Source organism: Neltuma alba, unplaced genomic scaffold, assembly GCF_004799145.2.
Source record: "Neltuma alba isolate B1F8T4 unplaced genomic scaffold, ASM479914v2 tig00005900_pilon, whole genome shotgun sequence".
In the NCBI taxonomy this organism is placed as follows: Eukaryota; Viridiplantae; Streptophyta; class Magnoliopsida; order Fabales; family Fabaceae; genus Neltuma; species Neltuma alba.
Genome location: NW_021634273.1, coordinates 1 through 20,042, shown reverse-complemented (window position 1 = coordinate 20,042; position 20,042 = coordinate 1). Strand labels below are relative to the sequence as shown.

The 20,042-nt window shown below is 31.1% G+C and overlaps 4 protein-coding genes across 4 annotated transcripts; all 4 read left to right on the top strand.

Moving 5' to 3' along the window:
* The first annotated feature begins 4,576 nt into the window (after positions 1-4,576).
* On the top strand, positions 4,577-5,092 carry LOC114749003 (putative F-box protein At1g33530). Its single transcript, XM_028937468.1, has one exon. The coding sequence runs from the start codon at positions 4,577-4,579 to the stop codon at positions 5,090-5,092; it is 516 nt and encodes a 171-aa protein (XP_028793301.1).
* A 29-nt stretch (positions 5,093-5,121) lies between these two features.
* LOC114749002 (uncharacterized) lies at positions 5,122-5,787 on the top strand. Its single transcript, XM_028937466.1, has one exon. It carries the CDS (start codon positions 5,122-5,124, stop codon positions 5,785-5,787), a length of 666 nt encoding a protein of 221 aa, XP_028793299.1.
* Positions 5,788-8,188: 2,401 nt separating this feature from the next.
* Positions 8,189-8,977, top strand: LOC114749001 (putative F-box protein At3g16210). The gene is made up of 2 exons (XM_028937465.1): positions 8,189-8,247; positions 8,353-8,977. Exons 1-2 carry the CDS (start codon positions 8,189-8,191, stop codon positions 8,975-8,977), a joined length of 684 nt encoding a protein of 227 aa, XP_028793298.1.
* Positions 8,978-15,146: 6,169 nt separating this feature from the next.
* Positions 15,147-20,037, top strand: LOC114749007 (uncharacterized; the record flags this gene model as incomplete). Its single annotated transcript, XM_028937474.1, has 6 exons — positions 15,147-15,870; positions 16,378-16,566; positions 16,645-16,736; positions 17,541-17,600; positions 17,691-17,760; positions 19,993-20,037. Coding segments are annotated over exons 1-6 (1,161 nt in total), but the record flags the coding sequence as incomplete, so codon positions are not given.
* Between the last annotated feature and the right edge of the window lie 5 nt (positions 20,038-20,042).

The window sequence follows — 20,042 nt, the reverse complement described above, 5'->3', positions numbered from 1 at the left end:
ATTTAAAATGTAAAACCTTTAATATTTAACTATTCATAGACTTTTCCTGATCACGTGAAAAAACTGATATATTCATGAGGATACGTTTTCAATAAAAGTACATATATCAATTCAAGTAAATAATAATACTAAATCTTTCATTCTTTACTTTTACCTTCATTTTAGTTTTAGTCCCTTAAATTTCAAATTATAAGTTTTTATCACTTAATTAAGGGATAAAATGGCTCAGGTTTCTATTAAATTATACTTCTTCCTTTTCCTAATATAAGATCTTATTTGACTTTTATTTTGGTTCTACATATAAGACCTCGATTCACTTTGTCTTTCATATTTATTTATTTTTCTCAAAGTTGTCCTTGTAATAATAGTAGTTTTAGCCAATACATTTGATTAGTAAGAATATTTTAGAAAATACAATACCTATTTATAACAAATAACTAACTTAATTTATTTTCTTAATCTACTCACATTAGTCAACTAGCTCTTATATTTAGAACTGGAGGTAGCATAAATCAATGTTTTAATTTTAAATGAAAAGAAACTTAAGGGATTAACACCGTAAAAATTTGATGGACCAAAAGCAAAATAAGAGTAAATTTGAGAAAGCAAAAATTACATTCTAAATACAAGACCCTTCTATATACTAATATAAGAGTCTTATAGTATTAACCTATAACAACAACAACAACAATAATAATGAACGAGATTATCAAGTTGGGTTGCGACTCGTGACCATCGTCGTCCCATTTTTTATTTTTTCCCTAATCCCTTGTGGTCCCGATTGAATGCGACGGCTTTGCCTTGCGAGATTGCTTCCTCCCGGTCGGCCGACGACTAAAGACTCATGTACGTCCTTTTGATTCTCAGGCCTTTAATTTCTTCTGCTTTCTTCTCAGAGATCAATTTTTTTGGGAAGAATTGTAATAAGGTCTAAAAAAAAATTACTATAAAATATCAATAACAGCTAAGCAACTTTCTTCTGTTTTCTTCTATAATAATGATTATAGGTTAATTATAATTGCAATAAATTTGATCTTCATTTGACTTCAGTTTTTAAAATTTAACCTCATTTTCATTTTGGTCATTGTTTCATGGACCAAAAACATTCTAGAAACTAAAAACCTTTAGGTCGGCCAAAATAAAATTAAACTTCACCTTTGATCGGTTTCTCGCTGGGCGCTAGAATCATCGGTTCCTGCAATGGCTTGCTCTGTGTTGTAATGAATCCTGCTACTGGAGAGATCAGACAGATCCCTATAACCAAAACTCGTAAACTTCCTAAGTGGGTTCACTCCACATTTGGCTATATATGGGAGTTTTTACATTGATACAATGGCCTCCTATGTCTGCGTAAATTTCAAGTGATGTTAAATTGACTGTGCATGACGACAAAGTTGCTATACTTTCTCTCTGTAGCTGTTTGATTGATTTGTGGGTGTTAGAGGAGAGCGTAAGTTCAAGTGCGGAGAGATGGAGTTGGACTAAAATATCTAGTAGCAAGCCCTTCCCATGCACGTTAAGGGCCTGTTTGTTTTTGTTTTTTGTTTTCTTATTCTCAAAACAATTTTGTAAAATTGTTTCTTAGAACCATTTTTGAAAACAAAAAACAAAAGAATTTGTTTGGATAATAATTTTAAAAAAATCATGTTTACAAGAAAAAATAATAAAAAATCACACTTGACAAATGATAGTTGTCGCTGGTATTGATAAGTAGTAGATAGTAAATGAGAAGAGAAGAAAATTTTTAAAAATTTTTCAAATCAAAAAATAAAAAACACAAAAGCAAAAACAAAAAAGCATGTAAAAGTTGTTTTGGTTTTTAAGTTTTTAAAAACATGTTACTATTTTTTTGTTTTTTAAAACAATCAACTAAAAATAAGTTACCAAACAAGTTTTTTTTTGTTTTTCTGTTTTTAAAAACAAAAAATCGTTTTCAAAACAAGAAACCAAACAAGCTCTAAAATTTCCTGAGATCATTTGGAAGAATGAAATTTTCATTGGTTGTTTTGAAAAGTATAGACTTGTGAATAAAAGTGGTATAATGAAGACAGACCAAGAAAACTTTGGTCAATTACATTTGATCAATATCACTAATGAGACTAAGATGCTTGCTATCCCTGGATTTCGCCATGGTAATGTTTTCAATTATGTTGAAAGTCTTGCTCCAATTGGCAACATTTACTTTGAAGAATCTTGATGATCCTATAAAGGATAATTGTCACAATGCAAATTTAATTTTGTTTAATTTTTTTGGTTGAAATTAATTCCTATCAGTTTAGATTAATGACAAGTTTTGATGCCCTTTCTCTATGTTATATAGAACGATGAAGGGTAGATTTTCAGTATCAGGTGCCTTTAATTTTTTGGGGCCTATATTTGACCTATTCATAATATGAGGGTGCTCGTCTCTGCCACTCTGCACATTCAAAATAGTATTTCCCCCAAGATTTTGCTATTTGCAACAAATATTAATTGGTTGACTTCCATTAGGGATGTATAGATAGAGGTTCAATTTGAAAGTTACTTACATATCAAGCAATCATAAATATAAATCTTGTTAGAAGATTATGTTGATGAGTGATTCTAGATTTGTATTCCATTAGCTTTTTTCTAAATATCCATATTTTTACAGTCGAAATTACAATATACTTGTTAGTTGTGAATGAGAACCAAAGGAACATATACCGCAATCAAAAAAGAAGGGATAAAACGACTATTGATTTTAGTTGCAACAGCTTGTCTACATAAAATTGTCAAGGAGGTGATAGCATTTCCGCTAGGATAACTAACCGTTAACTACCAATTTTAATTATTTTCATTAAAAACTATTTTCTTAATGAAAAAATTTCTTAATGCATGCAATTGATAGGAAGAATTTAGGAACAAAATTATTAATTTGAAAGGAAAGAGGATTGAGTTTTTAAATATATTTAAATCAAAAATAAATCATTTCACTTGCTTTTATGCTAAAGAATAGAGGTAATTAATATAACTGGAACTATAAATCATATAACTAAATTAATTCGAGCTGCTTGGCAAACATAGCTAAAAGTTTTTGTCTTTTTTCCTTTTTTTTTTTTTTACTACACGGACATCATTAGGAATTATGTTGATGGATGAATGAAAATGGAACAGATATGTAGAGGTTGGAGAACAAATTTTCTTATAGCAAATTTTATGTTTTACAATCTCAACTCAAATGAAATAAATAAATTTAACATATTGAATTACTCTTCCTATCCTTAATATAAGACCTAATTGTTGAGTTAATTTTGGTCCTATATATAAGACCTATTTCTCATATTTATCAATTTTTTTTAAATTATCTCTATGGATACTCCTTCAAATATAATCAAGTAGAAAAAGAAAAGAGGATATTAAGAAAGATGATTATGGTGTTTTAGAAAAAACATGTCATATTTTTTGTAATTAACTAATTTACCTAACTTTCTTAATCTAATCAAATTAACTAAATAGGTCTTATATTAAGGACCGGAAGAATATCTGAATATAAGTCTATTGATAATTTTTATCTCGAATCCTTGTGAAAAAGTGAGCTTTTAAGACTTTAAGGAAGGTGAGGGTGTAAAAATTGTTTTTTCTTTCGTTATTTCATTCAAGACAATAAACTTGCACCCAAAAATAGTCACTCGGAAAATAGTATAACATGATGAATTGATTTATACAATTGTTTTGGATTGTTAGGTAAGTTATTAAGGGATAAGAAGCAAGTGTAATTGAGATAATAATTATTATTGATAAAAGTTAAAAAAGGGCAGGTTTGGAAATTAATTAATTAGCTACTGCCATGCCACTTTAAAATCCTCAGTATAAATTATCAATGTCATCAATATATGATTGGAAAAATAATATCAATTAATATATATATATATATATATATATATGGCCAATCAATATATAGGGTAAAGCTTGAAAATATTTTACCGTTCACAAAAAGTAGTTGATAAAATTAATTTTTAAACTCAGAATCATAGGAATGAAACTCAAAACTCAGAAGTATATAATTAGAGCCGTAATCTTTCCTTTTGTATAGTTTCTACCTTATAAAATTAGAATTAAAATCTAATTTGATTGGAGATAATAATGATAGGAAATCGTTAATAATATTATATTAATTTGCATAGATGTAATGTAACTTTTTGATAAAATATATATCATATTTAAAAGATCACATGATCACAATACTTCAATTTCAAGAGATACTGAATCTATATAATAATAATAGAATTATACAAGATAGATTTTTGGCCAGCAGTTATGGAATATAGATTAGCAATTAGAAATTAACTAAAAAGTTAAATCCTATTATCTTTATCTTTATATATAATGGCAAACACTATGCATTTAAATATTCATCTAGATGCAGAACATTTAAAACTTCATTAAGATAAAGATTAAAACAGTGATTTATCGTTGAAAATACGTTTCCATTTCCCATCGATCTTTCCTCCGCGAGATTTCTTCTTCATTCTCAGCCGATTGGCAACTCAAAGCATATATATAGTTATATAGCTTTCTGATTTTCAGCCTCTGGTAGATTTCCAAGTCGAACACCATGAAGCAGAGGATAGCGGGTGGCGACACGGCGGCGCCATATCTTCACGAAGAAATCATCAGACAAATTCTGAAACGACTTCCGGTGAAATCCCTAATCAGATTTCAATGTGTCTCCGAACGCTGGAAAAATCTCATCAAGTCGCCGTCTTTCATCGACGAACACCTCCATTACTCGACTCATCAAAACCCTTCACTTCTTCTTAGGAAAAGTAATGGACGTTTTAAACCTTTGCAGTTACGTTTGATGGATTCTGAGATGCACGTTCGTGAAGTTCAAAACCCACCTTTACCACTCCGTTCCTTATTGACATTTAGTATCGTTGGTTCCTGTAATGGCTTGGTTTGTGCTGAAATCGATGGGATGATAAATCTGCCTCCTCCGCATCCTTTTTGTTGTGGAATCCTGCTACTGGGGATGTTAGAAAAATCCCTACAACCAGAAGCTCTAAACATCCTTATGAGTCGGTTTACGTCGGATTTGGGTTCAGTACGATTGTTAACGATTATAAAATAGTGCAAATATATGATGGGTATGATGGGGATATGGTGATTGAAGTGTATTCATTAAGCATAGGTTCGTGGAAGGAAATAGAATCTGAGAGCTTAAAGGGTGTAAGTCCTTCTGATATTATTTGTAATTGGGTCACTGTCAATGGACGTATCTTTTGGGATGCTGCAACTCCAGAGGATAAAGAGGATGGCGTATATCGTACTTGTTTGATACTTTCATTTGACATAGCTGTGGAAGTTTTTACAGTGATACCAGGACCTCCTCAATTAGATGTTTCAAGAGGCTTTGAATTCACTTTGTCTGCTTATGATGATAACAAGCTTGCTATAATTTATGTGCCTAGAGTCGGTCGCCCTCCAAAGTATTTATATTCTTTGATCCATTTGTGGGTGTTAGAGGAGAAGGGCACAAGTTCATCGACAGAAAGATGGATTTGGACTAAAATATATACTAGCAATCCATGTCCAGCCAAGTTTGACGTTCCTCGGACCATGTGGGGGAACAAATTTGTCTTCTTTTGTATTAGGGAGCCTAGCCTTACAAATGAAAGCGGCGGCGAAATGGAGAATCGATTTTCCTTAAGCATCATTACTAATGAGGGCAAGATATTTGAGATCCCTCAATGCTATGGTAGTTGGGCTCTCAATCATGTAGAAAGTCTTGTACCAGTTGGCAACATTCACTTTGAAGAGCCTTGATGATTTAAAGCTGAATTTTATTACATTGCAAATTTGCTTTTCATTTAAACATTTTGGTGGAAAATAATCCATATCCTTGCCAGTTTGGATTAGTGATATAAATTTTGATGCCATTTAGATGTGTTATATAGAATGATATGAAGGGTAGATTTTTTTAGTACGAGTTGTTTCTGGCTATATTTGACCTATTGATTATATCAGATTGCATTCTGCAAATTCAAAAATGTAATTTTTTTCCACATGATTTTTTTGGGGCTATTTTCGACAAGTATTAATTGGTTTACTTCTATCGACACGTAGATAGAGTTGTAATTTGAAATTTATTAACTCTTATTGTTAAAAAGTTGTTGAGTGATTCCAAGATTTGTACTCTATTATCTTTCTTCTAGAGATCCATATTTTTAACCATCAAAATTACACTACTAGATTTATTAGCTGTGGCTTATTAGAACATAAAAAACAACGAAATCCAGACAGAAGAATATCTGGCATTAATTAACTACAAGACAATCAAAATTTTCAAAATACACCAAGATAAAGGAAAATCAAATGCTTTCTTCATTTTAAATATAAGTTATTTTTACCTTATGCGTGCTTATTAAGAGAAACAATTGAGTAGTTGGAAATTTTAAATTTTTCCCAACGATACAAATTGTTTAAATTGGTCATATTAATATAGGTAAGGAAAATATTTAGGTGAAGTTAATTATAGGAAATATTGCAATAAGGTCTTACCCAAAAGAATTAAATACAAAAAGATTTTTTGAAATTATCAAATTATTATGAAATCCTAAGGGACCTAATTGTAATAAATTTTATTTATTTAATTAACAAATTATCTTTTTTAAGTATATATTGATAATTGAAAGAGTAGTCTTATGTAAGGATTAACAACTATTGCAGCAGGTATTAATAACATATTTTCTCAACTCATCATAAAAATGTAATACATAAGTTGTTAATATTTGTTATGATAGTTATTAATTATTACACCTTAAGTTGTTAGTTACTATACTTTCAGTTGTTAATACATACTTTTAAAAAAAGAGCAATTTGATAATTAAATAAATGAAATATCTTGCAATGAGGTCTCTTGTGACTTTAAAATTTCAAGGGACTTTTTTTGTATTTAATTCTCTTAGATGGGGTGTTATTGCAATTTTTTCTTAAGTATATTTATTATGTTAAGTTCTCTAATCACATATGATTATATATTTTATATCTTTCTATATGGGTTTATAATTAAATGATATTAAATGCTAATAATTAAAAAAATAAAATACATGACTAACTATATGTGATTAGAGAATTAGACATAATTGATATAAGTAACTTCACCTAAATATAGCCCTTAAGAGATAAAACTCACACACTCTTCATATCCATAAATATTCGAACTTTCAAGATGATAAATTAATTTATACAATTGTTTTGGATTGTTAGGTAAGTTAATGGACAACAAGCTGCTTTTTTTTTTTTTTTTGACCCGCAACGGATAATGAGCTGCTGTAGTTGAGATAATAATTATTATTGATAAAATGAAATAAAAAGCAGGTTTGAAAATTAATTAATTAGTTGCCATGTCACCTTATAAAATCCCCAGCATAAATTATCAATATCATCATATCATTAACGTATGATTGGTTAAATAACATCAATTAATATATGGTCAATCAATATAAAATGGTAAAGCTTGGAGCTTTTTACCGCTGATAAATAGTAGTTGATAAAATTAATTTCCAAACTCAGAATCATAGGAATGAAACTCGAAACTCAAAACTCAAAAGCATATAATTATAGCCGTAATCTGCCCTTTTATATAGTTTCTACTTTCTACCTTATAAAATTAGAATAAAAATCTAATTTCATTAAAGGTAATAACGATAGGAAATCGTTAATATTATATTAATTTTTTATAGATGTAATTTTTTTGATAAGATATATAATATTTAAAAGATCACATGATTACAATACTTCAATTTCAAGAGATACTCCGATGGCAGGAAAAAAAAAATCAAGAGATACTGATTACTGAACCTATATAATAATTAGACGATAGATTATTTTTTGGCCAATAATATTAGAATATAGATTTGCAATTAGTACAAATTAACTAAAAAATTAAATCTCAGTGATAATGGCAAACACTATGTATTTAAATATTTATCTAGAGGGAGAGCATTTAAAACTTCATTAAAATTAAGATATAGGCCCCAAAAACACTTATTTATCATTAAAAATTAGTTTCTGTTATTAAAATAACGTAGATTGGAGAAGAGAAGTAGACAAGAAAATAAGAGAATGATATTGTATCTCAATTTCTCTCTTATCTTACTCATATCTTTCATTCCAAATCTTGCTCATATTTCTCATTTTCATAACAGATTCCACTTTTTACGGAATGGAAATTCATATAAACTTGGCTCGCCCCAAAGACCCCATCGATCTTTCATCTGCGAGGTTTCTTCTTCTCAGCCGACAACTGAAAGCGCACACACGCACACACACACGTAGTTATATAGCTTTGATTTTCATCCTCTAATTCCTTTTACTTTCTTTTGATAGATTTCCGACCACCACGAAGCAGAGGTTAATGGATGGCGAGACGCCATATTTTCCTGAAGAAATCATCAGAGGAATTCTCATACGACTTCCGGTGAAATCCCTAATCAGATTTCAATGCGTCTCCAAAAATTGGAAAAATCTCATCAAGCGTCCATCTTTCGTCGATGATCACCTCCGTCGCTCTACTCATCAATACCCTTCACTTCTTCTTTGGAGATATCCTCATCCATACCCTCCTTCAGTTCTTCCTTGCAGACAGAATGGAACTTCAAGACCTTTGCAGCTACGTTTGATGGATTCTGAGATGCATGTTCGTGAACTTCAAATCCCACCTTCACTACTCGATTCCAAGTTGAACGTTAAGATCGTCGGTTCCTGTAATGGTTTGGTTTGTGCTGAAATCAATCAGTACTACGATAGATCTGCCTCACGCAATTTCCGCAAATCCATTTTGTTGTGGAATCCTGCCACTGGAGAGGTTAAACAAATCCCTAGAACCAGAACTTATGAAACTACTGAGTGGGATTGCATTGGATTTGGGTTTAGCCCAATTGTTAATGATTATAAGATAGTGCAAATACATGTACCATCCATTATGGTAGCCCGATTGAAGTCTATTCCTTAAGCACAGATTCGTGGAAGGAAATAGGAACTGAGAACTTAAAGGGTGTACGTCCCAATGGTGTTTGGGTCACTGTCAATGGACGTATGTTTTGGCGAACTCTACGAGGAAAAGGGGGGGTCATTCATTCTTTCATTTGACATAGCGACGGAAGTGTTTACAGCGATACCATGGCCTCCTCAAGTATTTTGTCGTGGACATTATTGCGATCTATCTGTGCATAATAATAAACTTGCTATAATTCGTGTCCCTACAATTGGTCATTTACATTCTTGGATCGATTTGTGGGTATTAGAGGAAGAGGACGGTATAAGTTCATCAACAGGAAGATGGAGTTGGACTGGAAAATTTCCTAGCGATATTTGCTCAGGCACGACAATGATTCCTATGACCATTTGGAGGAATAACTTTGTCTTCTTTTCTGATGAAAAGCCCATACCTACGAATGGAAGTGGCAGCGAAATGGAGAATGATAAACAAAGGGTTTGTCAATCTTTTACTGAGATCATTAGTATTAATGAGGGTAGGATTTCTATGATCCCTGGATTCTATGATGATGTTTTCAATCACGTGGAAAGTCTCGTACCAATTGGCAACATTCACCTTGAAGAACCTTTATTCTAAAGGTTAATTTTATTATAATGCAAATTTTCTTTTTATTTGACTATTTTGGTGGAAAATAATCCTTGTCATTTTAGATTTATTACATAGAATGTGATGAAGGGTAGATTTTTAATACGAGATGTTTCTGGCTATATTTGACCTATTGATTATCTGCAAATTCAAAACTCTATTTTACTTTTTCCTAGATGATTTTTCTTTTTTTGCCTATTTGCGACAAGTATTAATTGGTTAAGTTCCATCAGCCATACATAGATAGAATTGTAATTGTAATTTGAGATTTATTAGAACATAACTTAACAACGTAATCGGGAAAGAAGAGCATTTGACATTATTAATCGCAACACAACCAAAATTTTCTAAACTTACTAAGACAAAGGAAAATCAAATGCTTTCTTCGTTTTAAATATAAGTTATTTTCACCTTGTGCATGCTTATTAAGAGAAACAACATAATGGAGTGGTTTGAAATTTTAAAATTCTTCCAACTATCCTAATTGTTTAAGTGCATTGAAAATAATCGTTCTAATCGGTCATATCAGTATAAGTAAATAGTTTTAATACAGGATAAATTATACATTTAGTCCTTTAAAAGTTAAAGTTTCAGTTTGGTCACTTAATTTTAAAAAGTATACTTTTAATCTTTTAACCCCAAAATTGTTAGTTTTAAATAATAATTTTTTAAACAATCATAGTTGTTTTGAAAATTAAACTTAATATCATAGTATTTAGTATTGTGTTATTAATATTCAAAAGTTTGATATCATCATTTTTTGTTAACGCTCTAGGGTTAGAGGACTAAAAGTTTACTTTTTAAAGTTAAAGAATTAAAATAAAACCTCATATAAAGTTAAAAGAAAAGTATACTTTAGCCATTAATATACTTAGTCTCTTAGGACAAGAAGCATAATAAGAGATAAATTAGTAAGCAGTATTTATTCTATTATGATTTTTAATTAAGAAATATACTTTGAGAATATTTTTAGAATATTCTTTAATTAACAATGTATTACTAGTTTGGATTAAAATGTATGTTTTCAAAATAGAGGCAAAGTTTATGTAATTAAGAAAAAAAGGTGATTAGAGTATATTTTATTTTAAAATTGATTACAGAATTTAATTTCCTTGGCTCAGAATAGGAATAAAATCCAAAATTCAGAATTTTAGCCGTAATCTCCTTTTACATAGATAATAAAAGATAAAAGAGTTGCATAACTCTATTATAAAATAAGAATTAAAATCTGATTTGGCTAAAGAGAATATTGATGGCAAATCATGATTGATATATCTTTATATTTATAGTTACCGTATTTTTTTGATAACACTGATATGTAATATTTAAAAGATCACGTGATTGCAAAGTGATCATTTTATCACAGTGAACTTGTATTATAATAATAATAGTAATTTTATTATGGAAATCGTAATATAAAAAGTTGAATCTAAATATCTTTATAATATTAATGACAAAGATTATGTATTCAAGTATCTAACCAGATAAAGAATATTTAAAACTTATGGTTTTTTTTATAAAAAAAAAAAACAACGTTTTAACTGTTCACGCAAAGGAAATATGAACTCGGCTCGCGCCCGCCTCTTGAAAAGCCCATCGATTTTCCCCGCTACGAGATGTCTTTTTCTCATCAGTCAACAACTAAAAACAGAGAGTCATATAGCTAGCTTGACTGGTCGTTAATATAAAAATTAATTAACTAATTTGAATAATTAAAAAAATTAATTAAATTAGTTATTTATAATGAATAGATGTTATCTTTTAAAATATCTTTACTAATCAAATATATTGGCATATACTATTATTATAAGGATTATCTTGAGAAAAAATAGATAAATATGAAAACGAAACAAAGTGAATTGAGATTTTATATTTAAAATTAAAATAAAATTTAAATGGACTCTTTTATTAAAGAGCGGATGTAGTATTTCAAAGTTCCCATATCTTTTTTTTAAGACCATGAATTCATAATGAAGATCCCTTGAAAATGCTACTAACACACATTGTTCAAAAGTTAGACTCATGATTTTGTAGGGTATATTTTTGATTTATTAGCTTCATCATATTTATGTGGAAAATATTGATTCATTATATTGTGTATTGATATATCCTACAAAATGAAATGTCATGTTATAACCACGTTCGTATAAACTAAAATAAAATTTTTTTATATATTTATCTGTAAATCATAAATTATGATTGAAAAATTATTTTTAAAGATTCTAATCATCATTAGAGATTAGATAGTTCAAAATGCGTATATCCTACAAAATGAAATGACATACATATATATGAAAAATAGCTTGCTTGCTGGCTTTAATTTTTAAATTATTCAAGAAAAACATGATGATGTGGACACGATTATGGAATTTTTATCAACTTTATTCGATGCTCTACAAGTTCTCGGAGTTGCAATTTGAAAACGGTTTTTGAAAAAATGGTGCTCATTAATAACGTGATCTATGTGACGCACAGAATTTTCAATTTTTGCAAATTATTGACAGTGTAATTTAAAAACGCCCAAATTTATAAGAAAAACAGTTCACGTGATGTAAAGCAATATGATATTAAATGTATAAGTTAGATAATTGATTTGCAGTGACTATAAAAATTAATTAAATTACTTATTCATCAAAGATGTGTGTTGATTTTTCTTAAAAACCTTTTTAATTATTTTCATAAAAATTACTTTCTTGATGAAAAATTCCTCTAATACATGCAATTTTTATTTTTTAGGAAAAGTTATGAAAAAATTTATATTTTGAACGCCAAAATGGATTGAGTATTTGTTGGAAAAAATTGAGTATATAACCAAAGAAATCATTCATGTCTAACTGTTATACTATCTCATATCCTTAATATAAGAACTAGTTGACTAATTTAAATAGATTTAAAAAACTAGTTAAATTAGTTATTTGTAATAAATAGGTGTTGTCTTTTTTAAAATATTTTTGCTAATCAAGTGTATTAACTAGAACTATCATTATTATAAGGACTAATTTAAAAAAAAAGATAAATATGAGGGACAAAGTGGATTGGAGTTTTATATTTAGAACAAAATAAAAATCAAACGAGTTCTTATATTAAGGATCGGGGTTAGTATTAAGAATTGGAGTATATATAATTGAAACTTATGCGAACATCTTTAAGATTAATACAACGCAATAATAACAAAAATAAATGGTTTGGATTCGAGTAGTTATGTTGATGGATGAATGAAAATTGAACATCTATGCAAAGGTCGGAGAAAAAGTTTTCTTATGATGAAAGTGAAGTTCGAAATTCTGGGAACAAGAAATCAAAATTACTTACCTCTTATCAAAATTGTAGGGTATATATTCTGTTTACTTCTATTCAAGAAGCAGAAACCTTTTCACTTTAAAGTCTTTTCCTGTAACTCCAGTTAAAGCCAATCTCTTCATCGCAATTAATAACAAAAATAGAAAATAAAAAAAATTAACAAGTCTCTCTACCTTCTCTTGATTTTTAATGAGGTTTATGTAGTTTTTTTATAGCATGTCTACATGTAGTTTACCTGAGTTTTAACAAAGTTCCTACAATTTTTTTATTATATTCTTGTAGTTTCAACTGATTTCCACATATTTTAATCAGGTGAAGGATGCAGAAGAGAACACCCAAATACCTCATTAGAAGTCAGGTAAAACTACATGGACTTGTATATTAATTTTCTGAAAAAAGAAAGAAAGAAGTAAGTGAATTAAAAAAAAAAAATCCAAATACGTTTTTTAGCATCGTATCTTACCTTTTCTGGCAAATTTTGTCTCCTTTTTGGGGCTGCTACTTCTTCATGGTGTTTCTAATTCAAGCCCACATTTTTTTTTGAGTATGATACAAAATTTAAAAGAAAAAATTGTAATAAAGTCTTATCCAAGATAATTAAATATAAAAAAAATCTTAAAATCATCAAATTATTATGAAGTTTTAAGAAACCTTATTGTAAGAGAATTTATTTGTTTAATTACTAAATTGTCCTTATTTCTCTTCAAGCACATACATTGATAACTGAAAGTGTAATTATTAACAATTTAAAGTGTAACAATTAACAATTATCACGTCAGGTATTAACAACACATTTTCTCATATATCACAAAAAAAAATATGGGTGTTAATATCTATCGTGATAGTTGTTAATCTTACATATTAAGTTTAACTATTTTTTTCAGTTATCAATATATATTAAAAAAAAGTAATTTGATAATTAAATAAATAAATTCTTTGTAATGAGGTTCTTTAAGACTTCAGAATAATTTGATATTTAGGAGATCTTTTTATATTTAATTTTTTAAGTGAGACATTATTGCAATTTTTCTAGTTTAAAATTATTTATAATATATATTTTTTTGCCGGTAAACATTGACAATATTGATGAGCAGTCAGAGAGATTACATTTTCACAAGGGTTGGTAGAGTGACAGGGGGGAGGGAGAGGAGAGAAAAAGAGAAATAAAGAATCCAAATTTGGCATGACAAATACGCAAGAGTGTTTCTTTTGCCGCGAATAACTGAATAAAGCAATCCACATCGCCCCCAGCCTTTTTTCCCTGTCTGCTCCGACACTGTGTACCCCCCACTGCATATTATTCTCTCTCTTCTTTTTCCGGAGAGCCCCTTTCAGCATTTTGAAGTATCTCATTCTTTAATCTTTACTCTTCACATTCTTCGGGTTAATTCCTTTTTCTTTTCTCATACACCTTTCTGGACTGTCTCCTTGGTAATTATTTTCATCAACATGATATTCCTTCCGCTCACAAGATCGGAGCCATAGTTTCGACTTGTAAGACTGAGAATGCTTGTGTTTATGTCCTCTTCTTGCATCTTATTCTCGCTGCCAATTATGCTGATATGTTTCTATGTTTATGGAATTTACTTGATTTTCCTTAGTTCATGGTGTCTGGATGGTATCTGTGTTCGTTATTTACTCGACTACTTATTGATTGAATTATCGAGGCGCATGAAGTTATATTTTCCCTATTCTGTTTTTATTCTTCTCATTAATTTGGACACGGGACGGTTGTCAAGTATTGTAAGAACATGTTAAAGTGGTGATCCGAATGCTCGCGCGCGAGAGAGTAGGTCTTTAAAAAATATGCTTATTATGTATACCCTTGTTTGTCTCTCGTCTCCGCAGATACGTAATCACAAAGAAGTTCATGTGGTTAAAAGTTAAGACACGTTCTTAGAACTTTTATGTGAAACCTCTTACTGCAATTAATTGAATTAGTTTTATGTGCTTGTCATAGGTGTGGGAAGCATTGGTCATTTTAGTTTAGTTTTCTTTCACCCTTTCTCCTGATTCTCATTTGTTTAATATATGAGCTATCTGAAGTAGAATATTAACACATGTTTCTGTTTGACTTGCAGCATTATTTGTTGATAATCCTGGAAAGCTTTCTGTTGGCGGTCAAATATTAATCACTGTGATTATCACTATTGAAACCATTCATTGATTAAAGAGTGACAGGTCCTGTGAAGATTGTACTCCAAAATCTGCCTTGATAAGTGTCGTTGGTTTTCTATATGTCCAAAGGTGAAGATAAAATGAGTGACACAGTGAACGACTCAAATTCCCAGGGGAAACGTACGAATCCAGGAAACTGTAGAACCAATCACAGTAGAGATCCCAATCCTGGAGATGACCTTTGGACTGATGGTCTTATTTGTGCATTTGAATTTGTTCGAGGTCGGCGAAGATCAATTAAGTCAAAGCACTCATCAAGGACCTCAGATAGATTACAAATGGAAGGTGAATATTCAAAAATGCTTGATCCTTTAAATGATCTGATAGATTCCTCTTCCCCGAGGTTATATGGAAACAAGTTATCAGATTTGTCATCTGCAAATGACTTGAGGGGCAGTAGGTTACATGCCATAGATGATGAAAAGGACAGCAAGGTCCTTCAGTTTAGTCAATCCGATGTCACAGAAAAATATGATGGTAGTCATTGGGTGCCAATTGGATGGGCAAGGATTTCCGAACTCGTCCAGAAAGTTCAGGTTGATACAGTCTGGTCCTCTCAACACTTTGAGTTTGCTGATGAGGAAGATGATCGCACTGTGGCTGATCTGGCAGCTCCCTATTGGGAGCGTCCTGCTGGGCCTATATGGTGGTGCCATGTTTCTGCAGGTCACCCAAACATTGAAGCTTGGCTCAGCAATGCTCAATGGTTACATCCTGCCATTAGTTTGGCTTTGAGAGATGAAAGTCGGCTGATAAGTGATCGGATGAAACATCTCTTGTATGAGGTATATTGCCTTTTAATTACTTATCCTATACGTGATTACTAGTCTTACATGTAAATCATCTTGCAATCTATTCTATCACTTAATCTAGTTTACACTGATCATTTAGATGCACATTAGTAATAGCCTAAGTAATTATGAGCTGATACAGAACATCTGCAACACAGTTCAAAGTTAGTAATTGTGTCTGGGGACTTTGTGAGGGATTGAAAATTTTCTATAGTTTTATTTTTAATCAAAGTTTATGTTACAATGACAATTAATGCCTAAATAAACCTCAACAAATGATCTATAGTGGTGATTATGGGTGTTCATCAATTATGATATTATAGATGGTACTTCTCTGGTTCTAAATATAAGACCCATTTTGTAGTGTGTCTTACATTTAACACCGGAGGAGTAGAAGGGATCCTTTTGGATTTCATATTAGTAATAATATTTGTAACACGGCATTACAATAAATTTTATACCTTTTTCCCTTGATATTAATTATAATTTTAATTTAAGTAGGTCCCTGTCAGAGTTGCTGGGGGGCTGTTATTTGAGCTCTTGGGACAATCGGTTGGTGACCCTCTTGTTGATGAAGATGACATCCCCATTGTACTTAGGTCTTGGCAAGCTCAAAACTTCCTAGTAACCGTAATGCATGTAAAAGGATCAGTTCCGAGTGTAAATGTTCTGGGAATCACAGAAGTTCAGGTTGTTCTTGCTTGGCATATTCTTTTAATGGGTAGTAATATTTTTGATTTCATAGCTTCAATGCTTTGCTTTGATTAGGAGCTTCTTTCTGCAGGAGGGTACAACGTGCCCAGAACAGTCCATGAAGTTATAGCACAGCTTGCATGCCGCCTTTCTCGATGGGATGATAGGTGTGGACATTTCTTTTATATATATAAACATGTACTTCTTTTAGTTTCTTTAAGCGTCATTATTTTCCTTCAGCAGTTGTATACTTGTTACATAGAGTGCTTAAGTGAAATTTCTCTTTGAAAACAAGTTGACCCTTCACCAACCATACCATCCTTATTAGTGCTATTCTTATTTCTTCACATTGATGTGTGCGTGTGTGGGTGTAGAGAGAGAGAGAGTGGGTTTTGTTTTCTTGATAACCAGTGTAAAACTACGTTTTCCCCCATACACATAAACTCAATGAATGAATGAAATTTCAACATAGATGTAAGGAGAAGAAAAATAATTTTCTTTGTCTAAAGAGAAGGGCAATATAGGGGGAGAGTTACGTAAGATGGTCTCAACATGTATAGAATAAATCTAAATGTCAAGGGGGAAATTTGGTCTGTATGTGAAGACAGTTACAAGCTTATGACAGAGAACAAAATGCTTGAACCAGTTTCTGGAACTTAAATCCTTCACCTTTCCTCATATGTGTTTGATGTCTTAAAGATAAGTGCTACCAAAAAGTATGGTTGATAGGTTTGTAGCAAGCCATGTTTTTCTCTGCACTTGAAGTTTATTCAACTTCTTTCATCTGATGCATGGATTGTGTTGGTGGACTGTATCTTAGGCTGCCCTTTAGAAAAGCAGTATTCAGATTTGTGAAATTGGTCTCATGCTTCCATTGCTTGAGTTGTAGTTCAGGTGTATGATTGCTATTAATTTCATTATAGACTTTCAAGTTTTGTTACCTTGGTTTGACTTTTTCTTTAGTCATCCAGGCTATTCCGTAAATCTATATTTGGTGCAGCAGATGAGATTGAATTGAAGTTCGTGAACAGGTTCCCAAATATACTTTAGGTCATGAATTAAGTCATTATGTCACTTTGAATGAGCTTTATACTAAAATTGACACTTTTTTATTTTCCTAGGAGAAACCATGAAGACCTGAATCTCTTTAGTGTAATTCTTAATCAAGAAATCAGAAGGTTATCAAGACAGGTATGTTGACTTTTGCTGGTTTAGAGATACCTTTCTGGAGGATTTGCTACTTGCTGCTTGATCATTTTAACACTTACTAATGTTTCTGATTAGTTGACTAGGTAAGAAGAATGCATTGTGAATAATAATTGATCTATTTGTCTTTAAAAACATGTGAGGAAATAGGATCAAAGAGCATATTTGTCTGTAAATGCAAATTGGCATTAGTTGTTTGAAATATGTTGTTGAAATGGTAATGGTGATAGGAGTGTTATTTGAATGGAGGTGAAAATTGTTGGAATTGCCATCGTCGCACATCCATTTCATCAATTAGTAAAAGTTTGATTTCGTAGAGAATGACTGATATGACTACAAATAAGGCACTGGAGGCTACGTCAGCAGTAGTTGGTTATATAATAGCTTGGACAGTGTAGTTTTTTATTCTTAATTTTTTGAGCAATGCTTTGGACAGCTCAGTTTGAGTGTATTACGTGTCAAATGTAATGAAGCACAAGATGTCCATGACACATAGAAGTATCAAATGGTGCAAAGTTACTTGATTCTTACAAAAACTTTGAAAGTCTAGTGCAAGTCAAATTTATTTAGTCAGGATTCAGCTTGTACTTTTTTTATATCTTTAAAACTGAACATGAGGCTATTATGACTTTTCTTAAGGATGAAATGGGAGCCATTGTAGTGTTTTAGTATGAATTAACTTCAGCTTTTATCCACGGTATATTGTTAACAAGAGATTAAGCAGAAGCAAAGGGAAGAGGAAGTGGGCTATGGGGCTCCATTGACTCTGTCCCAGATCTTTTTCCATTTCCAATGACCCTTTTCCTTTTTTCTCTGATTATTGTCTTTTGGTCCTAGTTTAAGTAATGAATTCAATCCTCTTAAACATGAAAAACTGAAGTTTGGTAGGGAATATGGTTCTAACTAGTGAAAACCCAGCTATATTATATTCTTTCGGTCCTAAATATAAGACCCATTTTGTAGTGTTACAAAATGGGTTTTATATTTAGAACCGGAGGGAGTAGTAATTTTTGAACCTAATAGCTGATATATGTGCTTTGTAGAGAGTTACATTTCTATGACCATCTATAGAAAAATAAGGTAGGAGCAGTCAAATGGTTGGATTTAGATGTCAGTTCAATGGTTAATTTTTTCAGGAAATAAAGATGGAGCAATTTTATTTTAGAAAATTTGAAATAATGTAATCCCAAGGATATCAATTTTAGGTACAGTTGAATTTAGTTTTGGAGAAGTTTCAACTAGTACAAAATTTAAGTATGACAAATCGAAGTGAGAGATGCAAGTTTGCGCGATCATAGTGGTTGGTGAAATTTCAATTTCTATTGGCTGTTGTGTTGGGTTCAAGGGTGAAAGTGAGAAAAAGATCAACATTGGACGGAATTGAATTAGAACAGGATTTTATAAGTACAAAGGATATATAGACCTAATGCCATGAGGTTTAAAACATGATTTAATGTCGAGTCCTTGAGTATATGCTCCGAAAGTTTCATGAAGAAAGTTCAATGAAGATTTTGTAAGTCTTAGGATTCTCAGGTCTTAAAAATGGTATCAAAGCAGATCAACTATGGAAAAGGGAAAGAGGGAAGCATGGACCCTCTTTTGAGGGAGAGGCTTGATTCAAGTGTGAGTTAAATTTGAAAGTCTTAAGCCCGTATCCAAACATGTTGAGATGGACCAGCTGATTTTAATATGTATGCGGGTGTGCGTCCTTTCTTTGAAGCACACCTGACAAGTGACAATTGATCATCTATCAGGCATCTAATGCTACCCGACTCTCTTTCTCTCTTGGAATAATGGAAAACGTTTCATGGAATGCAAATATGGAAGGTGTTTAAATTCCCAACTTTTTTTCCCCAATCTATCACCAGCTTACAATACAATGTACTACCTCCAGTCCTAAATATAAGATCTATTTTGTGGTGCAACTCATTGTTTGTGACACTGTCAGAATTTTTCTTATGAAGAATTTTTACACCTCTTGCCTGCTGCAAGTATTTTTAGGGAGAATTACAATGAGGTTCCAAGCAAGGAAAACAATGAAAAACAAGTCCAAAAGGTTGTCATTCTTAATATACGACTTGTCATTATAGGCTGTTGAGGTTGTTATTAGGACTTTTTGGTGATTATTTTCTTCTGTGGGACTTGATTGTAATTCCCTGTATTTTTATGTATTTGTTTGATAATTTAGTCATATTCAATATTGTATATTTACTGCAGGTTATCAGGGTGAAGTGGTCACTCCATGCAAGAGAGGAGATTGTCTTTGA

What these genes read in the sequence shown, in the direction of transcription:
- LOC114749003 (XM_028937468.1), top strand. Translation starts at nt 4,577, where the DNA reads ATGAAGCAGAGGATAGCGGGTGGCGACACGGCGGCGCCATATCTTCAC.
- LOC114749001 (XM_028937465.1), top strand. Translation starts at nt 8,189, where the DNA reads ATGGAAATTCATATAAACTTGGCTCGCCCCAAAGACCCCATCGATCTT. An exon ending in ATCGATCTTTCATCTGCGAG is followed by an intron (nt 8,248 to 8,352) that starts GTTTCTTCTTCT and finishes TTCTTTTGATAG; the next exon opens with ATTTCCGACCACCACGAAGC.
- LOC114749002 (XM_028937466.1), top strand. Translation starts at nt 5,122, where the DNA reads ATGGTGATTGAAGTGTATTCATTAAGCATAGGTTCGTGGAAGGAAATA.